Below are 12,563 nucleotides of genomic sequence, written 5' to 3'. Positions count from 1 at the left end.
GTTCATACAAGTAGATAAAAAAGGTGTGTTTATAAATATATATATTTAAAAACAATGACCATCAACATACAATGTCTGTACACTGTATAAAATGTCAAATATATAAATCAATGTATATAGAAGTCAAGTGTTCTGTAGATTGTACACAAATGCAAATAGTGCAAAGATAGGTTAAGTTACCGTATATGTGCATAATATACCGTAGTGTGCATATTTTTACATATTTCTATTTTTTAGATATTTTAGTATAATGAAATGGAAAGATGTGTGTGTGTTTGCAATGAATGTGTTGTGAGATGAGTTTTATATATTTATATATATATTTATATATGTATATATGTGTGTGTGTGTGTGTGTGTGTTTGTGTGTGTTAGAGTGGCTCTACAATTTCATTGTACTTAAATGCAATGACAATAAAGGCATTCATTCATTAATGAAAATATTGTTACATACTTATTTTTTATTTCTATTTTTTCTATAATGTCTTCATGTTTATACATGTTTATATTCTACTGTAACGTTTTCCCTTGGGGATCAATAAAGTGTTTCTGATTTTGATAAGATAAGCCTTTATTGATCCCAGCAGTGTTTTTTGGTTGTTCCAGCGGCACGCCTGCAGTAATGAGTAGAGAGAGATAGAGTAAAAGAAATACATAATAAAAGGTACATAAATCTAAAATAAGAAAAAACAAGATTCAACAATACAAGAGCATATGGAGACAAACATGGGAGGGAATGAAGGAATAACTATTGAATGGGTAAAGTAGCAAATTACTTTATGTGCAAAAGTGGTCTAAGGCATTTTATACAGTTTATTAATGCTTCCTACATATCTAGCTGTATTTTGCAGCCTTTGCTTCGCTCTCTTTCATGCGTTGATCCTCAGCTGCCACCAGGGGGCGGCACTGACCTTTAAACACAACCACTCGCATGTTTCATATTGATGATTTTTTTTTTCTTCCTCCAGCTGTTTCATAATTGAACTAACGGAGCCACAGATGTGAACTGAGTCCCACTGAGTTACACACTCTGCATGTTGTTCCCCAAATAACAGCGCACACACACACACACATAAAGACAAAAGTGCATGCGTGCGTGCCCTCGCGTGTGTGTGTGTGTGTGTATATGTGTATGAGAGCACGTTGCATACCAAGTGAGAAAGTCAGTCACAAAAGAAAGCATTGAAACATTGAATGCACGCGGTCGGTCCCCTCCATGTTTTTCCTTCATGGCTGCGCAGACGGATCTTTGAACCTGATGCCACTACTGAAATAAGATAACCAGGCTGTGGCTAAAGTACAATACTTGAAGGAGAAACGTGATTTCTGCTCCGTGCCATGGATGTGATTCTGGACTGCGTACAAACTCCACGGAGATCATGACTTCTGAGTAAGAAGGAGCCGAAGCAGCAGATTTTTTTTTCTTTGACTGAAGAGAAACAACATTAAAAACAGACGTTGTTCACAATGTTCAACTTAAGATCTTTTATTACGTGCCTTTTAGTTTTAATTCCAAAGTCTCAGGGTATACATGTGGTTGACCGGGATGGACAGGCATTTCTAGAGAATATTTTACGATATTATGGTCAAAATAATTCAATCTCACCGAAGCATCTGGATGATTTACTGCTGTTGATGTCAAACAGAAGATCTGAGGCAATAAGTGAAGGAAATCCACTGGCAGACCAAGAGGTGAGCACACGAGCTATTTATATGTATTCAACTTATTTATGATCATTTACAAAACTGCACGGAATTTAAAATGAATTTGTAATTTTTAAGAGTGTAAAACGTAGTTATACCTTTTATAAGACTTATTTATGAAAAGAAACTCAATTTTGAATGTATTAGTTGTATACACCTTTTAATATAGTACTTTATTATTGTTTTATTGTATTTCATCTTGTGAAACACTTTGTAACATTGCTTAGAAAAGGGCTATATAATATTATTATTAGGCTATATTATTGTTGTTCTTGTATAGTAGTACATACTGTAATAAATGCCCAAACCTTCTGTCTAATGTCTGACTGATTAGTTATCTGTAGGCATTTGTAGTTAAATGATTGGGCTTTTTTTTTTTTTTTTTTATCAAATACGTGGTCATTACTTCATATTTAATGCCATTTTGTTTCCATTATTCCTTTGTTTTGTTGCCAATATTTGTTTTTAGCTTTTTATGTAATCAATGCAATAATGCACACAATATGTTGAAAAGCCTTTATGTATTGAATTAAACTTACATGTTAGTGTATAAGTCTTATAAGTACTGTTTTACCTTTACAGTATAAGGCTAACTTCATAATAAATGTCCCTTTATCCCCTGCCAATTCTAAAACTTTACTTATATAGCACAATTATATATATTTAATATACAATATAGCATTTTGTCATACAAAACTGAAAACTACATCTTAAAGAAGACAGATGTGAGACATTTGGAGCATTAAACACAAAGCAGGAAGGACTTTAGAGAGAAGAGAGAGATCTAAAAACAATTAAAAAATAAGCTTTTTAATATGTTCTTTTTGCCCCTCAGTGTTCCTCATCAGAGCAGATCTTGTCCCACTTTGGGTTGAGTAATGTCAGTAGGTTGAATGTTGGACATCTGGGGAGGATCTGCCCCGCTGTGTTGACCCAGGTGCTGCTGCCCTACTGCCCCTACACCGCCCCCAAAGCTCTGCCGCCCATCGACTACACTGGTGAGTTGCTTCATCACAACAGCTGGTTTATTTGTTGAGACCCCCTGCAACCCAGATAATTCCCAGGTCATGAGGGTTTGTTGCCTGGAATCTGGCAGACATTATTACACAGTCACTGTGGATGGAGGACACCCCTTGGTTGCAATTTCCTTTTGCTCGTAAACCCTGTGTGACCTTTTGTCTCGGGTCGTCATCCTCTATCCCCCAGTCTAACTTATCTGTCTCCACTTATGACTTTCAAATTTTAAAAAAAACGTCATCTGCTGTTTAGGAGCCGTAACACACACACACACACACACACACACACACACACACAATGTCCTGGATTGAGCCGCTGGCCTCTCAGATTCACTGTCCCAAACGCTCCCTCCCCGTCCTCGGTGCTGTTGACACAATCCCAACCAACTGTGACTGTTGTTCATGATGCATGCTGTTCCATCTTCTTGTAAGCAGAATCTCTCCTCTGCAAATAAATAGTTTAGTGTCTCTTGTTGTTAGATGCTTTTGAAGAACTAGTTTTGCCCTAATAATGAAATATTATTTAACAACAAAATAGACATCATGCTATGTGGTCGTAGATAAATTTAGCGATGTTGTAATCAGGAGCTACATTAGATCGTTGTTTCTGTCACAAAAGGAAAACATGTTGTCTGTGAGTTGTGGTGTGGGAAAAGTCAGCTCAGTCTTTGCTTGCTCACTAGTTAGGAGGCTTATTTAACAATCACAGCCACATGCCTGCACAAACGCACTAATTCCCATGCTAATTTTTACAGTAGCTACATTTTGCATATAAAGGGCTGGTCTCACTCAAATGTCATTGTAGAAATGATACTAGTAACTAACAAATAGTAGAAGTTTGCTAAATAAAAAACAATGCTGAGGAGCGAGCAATGGCAATTTAAAGAAATGTAGCTCAGTTGGCCATGTTTTTAGTTTGAATACAGTTTTAATTGACTCAGATACAGATTATTATTTTATATTAGTTATTTTCACACACATTCCTGATGGAAAAATCCTCTAAAAGTGACAGAGTTTCACAGTTCACGCAGCAGCAGCAACAAGTGTGTTTCTAGAATAGAGAATAGTTCGAAAAGTGAGTTTAATAAATAGAGAAAAAGGAGCTCAGAAGATCAAAAAACGTAAATGTCTCTTCCACAAAAAGGATTTAGGGACGCCATAACAATAAGCCTAAAGCATTAAAGATGTCAAGGAAGAAAATGCAGCACTGTAATGTTATCAGTAACTGTTTCTCCTTGATTTCTGCCCTGCCAGTGTGGGGTTATGGGTTTCTGGCGGTCACTGTGATCAACCTGGCGTCTCTGCTCGGCCTCTTCCTGATCCCCTTCACCAAGAAGTCTTATTTCCCCAAAGTGCTGACCTACTTCATCAGCCTCGCCATCGGGACCCTCTTCTCCAACGCTGTGCTGCAGCTCATACCAGAGGTTTGTAGGTAAATTCACCTTTTGAAGATGTATTAGTGCTTCATGAAGGGAAGTATTGTATGCTAACATGCCACTAACATTCTCCTGTCTATCCACAGGCTATGGGTTTTGATCCCAAAGTGGATAACTATGTGGAGAATGCAGTTGGAATATTTGGAGGGTTTTATATCCTGTACTTCGTGGAGAAGATGTTAAAAATGGCTCTCAGGGTAGAGAATGAGGTAAGATGACAGTGAGTGCAGCACGTGGGTTTATGTGCAAAGCACTTTTCTTTTATTGCAGAGTGATATCATTTATTCCAGTTGTATAACTGCCAGTGAATCGACGTGGTTCATTAGCTGATTTGGCTGCTAATAAGTGACCGCTATAAGGACAATTAGACTTTATGGGAGTCAGTGACATTATTTATTACTGTTTTAATCATTTTGCAAAAGAGTCATGGACAAAAGGGTCACAGATTGTAAACTACAAGTCAAGTCTCCTGTATTAATATAGTGCCAAATTACCTCATGACACTTTTCATATAAAGCAGGTCTAGACCACACTCTTTAATTTACAGAGACCCAATATAATGTCAATATAAGATTTATATGATGGCACAGAATCCTAATATTAACTTAACCAACACAGAGGTATTAAAAGCAGGAAACGTTTTGGTGAAAGCTAAAAACAAATGTCAGAGTCAAAAGAATAAAGCTATAGAGTATGAAAGTCAATTTTTTAAAAGAATAGTTTGACATTTTGGGAAATATTCTATATAACAAATTAGTTATAAATAGCAACAAATAGCTTTGAATAATTAGCTGTAAATATTTTCAGGTTCAATCTGAACTGTATTTGATGTTTCTACTAGAACATGTTTACATGCTTTAATGTTCAAAAACACATTCTTTTTATCATACCATCTGTCTGAGCGTTTTGATACTTTCACAGTATTTATTTGGCACTTCAACCTGTGTTATTATATAAAAAAAGACATGGAAATCTCACTTTTTACAATATGGGACCTATACAATTTCAAATATCCCCTCAGTCTACCAAATCATTAAACCTAAATAGTGTCTCTTTCTGTTGGTCATCTGACTGTCTCTCTTGTCCTTAGCATGGCCACAGCCACTTCACTCCTGCAGAGCCACTTCAAGAAAACTCCCTCCACAACGGAGACTTACGGGAGAAAAAGGACTCTATCGTTTTGACCAACATCACCACCATCGCCACAGACAAAAGCAGCCCGATCCCAGAACCTCCGCATACAAACGTGATACCTCCTCAGGTAACAGTGCCCACCCTCATGGCTGAATTAAACCGTACAGATCGGGGAATTATACTTTTTATCTTACTTTGAAATCAACCTCTTGGGATTGATTAACTCTGTCTGCACACAATGTCATATTAACCCACACAGCAATCACAGTTTATTATTATTATTATTATTATTATTATTATTATTATTATTATGGGTCTGCCTTGATATGTTATCTTAAGTAATTGTGTGCTTTATAGAGATTAGATGTCCACCTCGGTCCTCTATCACAGACACACCTGACGGAAATGCATCATGGACTATAAATGCATTACTGTATTTAAAACATCTTATCTGTCATATGGTTGCGAGTTATGTGGTTGCATGGTAATTAAATGGTGCCAACGTTAACAGTATTTCAGAATATGTCATCTTGTTTTTCTATAAGCTCGGGTGTTTAGTTTTAAAGAGTCATTTATTGAGCTGTTATCAGTGCCACAGGGTGATTAGAGCTACTGTTAATGTTAAACAGTGAAATCTCTTGTGTCATATGGAAAAGTCTGGCTTTAAAATGATGAAAGTACTAAACAAACAGATATGCCAGTGTCACAGAGGGGATGGAGGCCTCAGATCCTTCCCCTCCTAAATGCTGGAATTGTCAGACTCAAGCACAAAGACTCCTTGTTTGGCTGTGGCCATTAAAAGGGTCGTTTTGTCACTGCAGAGTACCTTCAACCAAGGCCCAAAGGCTCTGTTTATGTCCGACTGTTCTCAGGTTTCCCATTAAAAACACTTGTGCCATTATATTTGTAATGGAAGAGTTCCGCTGCAAATGCTGCACATTCATAATCGATATCTTTTACATTTTGTGGATCCAAGATGGACACGCTTTGGTGATTAAAGCACTAAAGCATTAAAGTACGATTTCTTCAAAGTCCTTATTTATAGCCATGCTAACAACTTGACCCTTGGGATGGCAATGACTGTCTGTCACTCAGCCTGTTTTCACTTTGGTCCAACCATTGCACGGATTGCTGTGAAAGTTTGTACAGACATTCATGGTCTCCAGAGGATGAATTCCGCTGACTCTGGTGATCCCCTGACTTACTGTACCTATATGCACCGCCATGAGGTTTTCTGTGAAATATTAGATTGCCACTACATTGTGTACAGACATTCATGTCCCCTTCAGGATGACTTGTAATAACTTTAGTTATCCCTTAAAGTGCTCATTTTCAGGTTCATAATTGTATTTAGAGGTTGTATCAGAATAGGTTTACATGGTTTAATTTTCAGAAAACACCATATTTTTGTTGTACTGCACATTGCTGCAGCTCCTCTTTTCACCCTGTGTGTTGAGCTGTCTGTTTTAGCTACAGAGTGAGACATCTCACTTCTGTTCCATCTTTGTTGGGAGTCGCACATGTACAGTAAGGACTACTAGCCAGTCAGAAGCAGAGTATGAGGGCGGGCCCTGACAGTACCTAGGTAAGGACTACTAGCCAGTCAGAAGCAGAGTATGAGGGCGGGCCCTGACAGTACCTAGGTAAGTACTACTAGCCAGTCAGAAGCAGAGTATGAGGGCGGGCCATGCTAGCAGCTAGGCGAGCATTATAACGTGTGTTACAAAGTGACCACGTTTGTCTCTGAAGTAAAGGCTGGACTACAATAGAGCTGTTTGGAGCAGTTGGTGAACAGTGTTTTCTGTTGGAGAAAGTCCCTTTGGGGTGGACTTTGGGCTTTTTCACTTTTTTTTTTTTTACTACAAATGACATTCCCATAGAGCTAACACGATAAAACTGGCAAAGACAATTTAGGTTTGCGATAAGTCAAATTTTAGTTACATTTAGTTTTTCCACTAGATGCCACGGACAAGTTCATTTTGCAACAGTAAAACAGCCTGCTAAGTAAGTGTCATGATTGTTTGTTGATGTTATGTGTTTATGTTATATTTGGCCGATATATTGTTATCAGAACTCCCAAATATTGGGGCGACCTCTAGCTCACCCAGTAGAGCGTGCGCCCCATGTAGGCTGAGTCCTTTGCAGCGGCCCGGGTTCAAATCCGACCTGCAGCCCTTTGCTGCGTGACGTCCCCTCTCTCTCTCTCTCTCTCTCTCTCTCTCTCCCCACTTTACTGTCTATCCACTATCTAATAAAGGGAAAAGCCCCAAAAAATAATCATACAAAAAAATAAAAAAAGACATTTGGTTGTCCTCAAAAATCCAGTATTGGTCAGGCTATAATCTTCAGCCTTACCTTGTGTTTAGTGATAATTAGCCAATGCTAACATGCTAAAAGAAGAGGGTGACAATGGTTAAATATATACCTGCTAAACATCAGATGTTTAGCATTTTCATTGTGAGCATTGTCGCTGCCCAATCCATACCGGGAACCTGACTTGGTTAAGGTATGGCAATGCGCTTGAATGGTTAGGGTCAGGATAGTCTATATCCACGACGTTCCACTTCTGGGATTGCTCTGTTGCTGCTGGAAATTCTGCCGCATGTCCTTCTTTTCGGCCGGATGTCCGTTACCTTCCGCTTTCTTAGTGTTGGCGTTCTAAACTCCGGTAGATTTGTGAGGACTATGGTTAACTGCTCCTCAGATCTCTGCAGGGTAAATCCAGACAGCTAGCTAGACTATCTGTCCAATCTGAGTTTTCTGTTGCGCGACTAAAACAACCTTTGAATGTACACTTGTTCCACTAAAACAAGTTCCTCCCGAGTCGCCCATGACGATTGTGATTGGTTTAAATAAATGCCAATAAACCAGAGCATGTATCTCTCCCATCCCGGGATGCTGTGTGGACTAGCCAGACCCTCCTTCGCAGTGCTGTGGAGGAAGGTCTGGCAATGCGAGACTAGGGTCAGGATAGCCCATTGGTCCGGAGATAGGACCTAAACAAATCAGGTTTCCGATGTTGTTAACATTTAGCTTAAAGCACCGATCAACTTAAGTTCAGCCCCAGAGCTGCTAGTCTTGATTCAAACTTAAATCTGTTTTCCATCACAGCTGTGCAAGTTTAAAAAAAGAAGAAGCTTTTGCCACTGCAGTACTTTGGACATACTAAACATGAAGGGGATTAAAGCAGTCAAACTGAAATTTAAAATCTAAAAATGGTTTTGCTTTCTAGTTTGTAGTATTGATGATAAAATGCCAGAAGGAGGTATTGATCAGATACCAATAGCAAAATGTTCACCTTTGTCCTTCATTTTCTGGATGATTTGAACTTTGGATATCATTGTGTGTTATCTTTGTGGCTCACTGAATCCACATATGTCATTTTACACATCAATCTTCTTTGGAGTAATCAAACAGTGGCAGTAGTCATGTGTCTTTAATCTGTCTTATCACTCTTATAGGACATCCAGGTGTCGGATGTGATGTGCCACTGGCTGCGTGGGCAACGCATCTCCAGCATCAAGACGGTGGCGTGGATGATAACCCTGAGCGACGCGCTGCACAACTTCATTGATGGTCTGGCTATCGGCGCCTCGTTCACTGTGTCGGTACTGGCGGGGTTCAGTACGTCCATCGCCATCGTATGTGAGGAGTTTCCCCACGAGCTGGGTGAGTCAGTCTTTTACCAACTTGTGCTGTGCAGTCAAACATTGCCTAAATCCAAAGAATTTATTTTTAATACTAATGGAGATCCCAAAGTTTATGAAAGAACAAACAGATCTTTCTACTCCCAAAGATACCACATTTTTCAGCCTGAAGTTAGTGTCTATAATGTGACAAGACATCTGTAATAGCTCAATTTGATGGCATGGTGCATCCATAAAAACATCTCAGGTTTTGCATATTTAAATCAGTGTAAACATCAAATGGCTTCAATGAGCTGGAATGGGCATATATGTGATATGTGATTCTGTGAGACAGGGTGGAATAAAATGAGATGAAGTTTAGAGCAATGTAAAGGTAAATTATCGGATTTTAAGGGACTTAAAGCAGGTTATATCTTTTCACTCAGTTAGTGAAAAGATATAACCTAGGAATCTATGATCTTTTTCGACCTCTACTGATATGCTGCAGAATTGCACTAAAACTCTTCGTCAATGTGTTTCAACTCCAAACACTGAATAAACTAAAATGTAGAACCCCTGGAATGTACACAATCCAATTAAATTCAAAACAGTTTTGGTGCCCTTGTAGCTCACCTGGTAGAGCGTGCGCCCCATGTACCAAGGCTCAGTCCTTATCACAGCGACCCAGGGTTCAAATCTGACCTTTGGCCCTTTGCTGCATGTCTTCCACCTCTCTCTCTCTCTCCCCACTTTCCTGTCTGCAACTGTCCTATCCATTAAAGGCCAAAATGCCCAAAATATAATCTTAAATATATATATATATATATATATATATATATATATATATATATATGTGTGTATATATATATATATATATATATTCTAAACACTTTATTTGTCCCCAGCCGGTCACCACTTGAGCAGTGAACCGGAATACACTCATGTAAGCAATAGGCTGTGTTGTTTCTGCTAGTTTTGCTCTTCTTTATATGTAAATGAGGTGGACAGTATTAGAAATAAAACAATACAACACTATTGTATTGCATTACATTTCATTGTACAGATGATTTTATAATGCTACACAGAACATTCTTTGTACTTATCTGTATAGCATACCCAGTGATGAAAAAATTCTTTTCATTTTTTGTTCTGTCTGCAGGCGACTTTGTTATCCTGCTGAATGCTGGTATGAGCATACCTCAAGCCATTTTCTTCAACCTGCTGTCGGCAGTGTCATGTTACATCGGCCTTGCGTTTGGAATCCTGCTCGGGAGCAACTTTGCCCCCAATGCAATCTTTGCCATTGCAGGAGGAATGTTCCTGTACATTGCACTGGCAGACATGGTGAGTGAGATTACACCACCTGAGGATACTCTACATTGCTCCATGAAAAGACCAAAACAAACAATGTGGTAGTTCATTTCTTTACACTTTCTGACTTCTCTACCATCTTTGTGGAACTAAGCCTTTGGTTCCTACTGAAGATTACATTTTCAGTAAAGCTGCTATAATTCATTTTTTTTTTTTATATTAACAATGGATCAATGACAACACATATGTATATGTTACTTATAGTGACAAACCCACAAGAAATTATCCCCCGACACTGCAGTTCCCCTCAACTCTACAGAGTGTTTTAGCATCTTTCAGCTCAGTGTTTTGCAGAAATATTGGACTTATATTAATTTTGTGGCCAGCAACTCCAAATGAATGCTTATGTTGCTCTGTGCCTGTTAGCTGTGGAAATAGGCAACTGTTTGCTAACATATTTGTCAAATCAACTTTCAAGGGTAATAATGTGTTAGTTTACAGCTTGTTGTGCTGCCCCCAAGTGGCCAAAAATCAATAAATGCTGGTTCAACATTGATCAAAAATACATCCTTTTGTTGTTAAAAAAAACATTTCTCAAACAGGAGTACGTTTACAACACAAAAAGACACAAAGTTAACACAGGGCCCCTGTTATCAAAAGTTACATATTTCTATAAACTGCAGCAAGCAAAGAGTGGTTTTCTTTACCTTCTCAGATTGGTTGATTTCAGCGGTGGAAGAAGTATTTATATCCTTTACTTGAGTAAAAGTACTAATACCATACTGTAAAAATACTCTGTTCCAAGTAAAAGTCCTGCATTGAAAATGTTACTTAAGTGAAAGCATGTAAGTGTCATCAGGAAAATGTAGTTAAAGTATTAAAAGTGAAAGTACTGAATACAGAAAAATCCTCACATTTTAGAAACTGGAAACGATCCAAACAGTTCTGTCAATCAACTAAGTGTTTAATGGTCTGATCATTTCTGCTGGACTTGTAGGCCGTTATATTGTTGGGTACTTTAATTTATAATAAAACATTGTATTTTATAAACTACATGTGTTTTGGGTGCAAAAATCTTAATTTGTAAAGTAACTAAAGCTGTCAGATTAATGTAGTGGAGTAAAAAGTACAATATTTCACTCTGAAATGTAGCGGAGTAGAAGTAGAGAGTGGCATGAAAAGAAAAGACTCAAGTAAAGTACAAGTACCTCAACATTTGGACTTAAGTATAGTACTTGAGTAAATGTACTTAGTTACATTCCACAACTGGTTAATTTGAATAACTTTAAAAGAAGAGGTGAAGAGGTAAAACTATCCATAGTATAGTATCCAGTAATAAATAAAATAACAACCGGAATAAGTATACTTTTATGGAGGAGAAAAATGTTTTTGTTCCTAACTTGTTAATTAGCTCGAGACCCGCAGGTTTATTTGAAGAGTAAAGGAGCACAGAGGAATGAGCTATTGCAGGCTCTGGGTTTACAGGATCAATGCATTGTTGGTTTTGGTCTTATCATGGGATTTGTTGACAATTAGACAAATAATCTTTTTGATAAAGTTAAAAATGATTACCTCTTTTTGACCACCATTTGGCCAACCTGTACTTTTTAAACAAATGTCAACATCAGCAGTCTGGCAATGAAAACCTGTGTTCTTTTCTCCAGTTTCATTTCATGGAAACAAAATGATAATTGTAGCCACACAAAAGTCAACTGATTCACACTTCTTGTTTATATGTTGTTACTTCCCATTATGTAGAGTGTTGAACAATGAGGCCATTGTATTTTTGATATCTGATTGTCTTTCTTCATCTCAGTTTCCAGAGATGGACAACATATTACGGGAACAGCAGCGGACTTCCACCAAGATCATCTTCTTCCTGATCCAGAACGCAGGGCTGCTCACCGGGTTCACCATCATACTGCTGATCACCATGTTCGCAGGAAACATCAACCTGGGCTAGAGGGGAGGGAGACCAAAACTGGAGTGAAAAATTTAAACTAAAAGGAGAAATAATGCTTTTATATCTTTTGACTATCAAGTTAGTGGAACGTTTACTCCATAAAAGGGAAAATCTTTACAATCATTTGATGTATGAACTCTAGTCAAATTGTGTTTTGAAGAGACAATAAATTATTTTATTTTTTTTGTCGTGACAAGTTATAGTTTTGCCTTTAATGGCAGCAAGTTTTTGGTCTGTTTGAATATAGTTTGTATCTTGATGTCTGTCTGATTTTGTTAAGATGTTAATAAAACATGTGGGATGCTCATAGATTGTGCTTCCAAAGGGCAAAATATAACAAAAATCACCACCACTTCAAATGACATGAGCTCAAA

At 38.0% G+C, this 12,563-nt stretch overlaps 1 protein-coding gene across 1 annotated transcript; it reads left to right on the top strand.

The window, feature by feature from the left end:
- Window positions 1–1,142: 1,142 nt before the first annotated feature.
- slc39a8 (solute carrier family 39 member 8) lies at window positions 1,143–12,496 on the top strand. The gene is made up of 8 exons (XM_078277401.1): window positions 1,143–1,691; window positions 2,539–2,701; window positions 3,974–4,143; window positions 4,242–4,364; window positions 5,246–5,416; window positions 8,751–8,958; window positions 10,075–10,259; window positions 12,043–12,496. Exons 1-8 carry the CDS (start codon window positions 1,467–1,469, stop codon window positions 12,187–12,189), a joined length of 1,392 nt encoding a protein of 463 aa, XP_078133527.1. The 5' UTR covers window positions 1,143–1,466; the 3' UTR covers window positions 12,190–12,496.
- Window positions 12,497–12,563: the final 67 nt, after the last annotated feature.

This window comes from Sander vitreus, chromosome 20 (assembly GCF_031162955.1).
Source record: "Sander vitreus isolate 19-12246 chromosome 20, sanVit1, whole genome shotgun sequence".
In the NCBI taxonomy this organism is placed as follows: Eukaryota; Metazoa; Chordata; class Actinopteri; order Perciformes; family Percidae; genus Sander; species Sander vitreus.
Note: the sequence above shows the minus strand (reverse complement) of the source record. Positions and strands in the feature narration are given on the sequence as shown.

Bases quoted from the DNA above. Each gene is read 5' to 3' on its own strand.
- slc39a8 (XM_078277401.1), top strand. From the start codon at position 1,467: ATGTTCAACTTAAGATCTTTTATTACGTGCCTTTTAGTTTTAATTCCA. The intron at 2,702-3,973 runs GTGAGTTGCTTC...CTGCCCTGCCAG, and splicing joins GCCGCCCATCGACTACACTG to TGTGGGGTTATGGGTTTCTG. The intron at 4,365-5,245 runs GTAAGATGACAG...TCTTGTCCTTAG, and splicing joins CTCTCAGGGTAGAGAATGAG to CATGGCCACAGCCACTTCAC.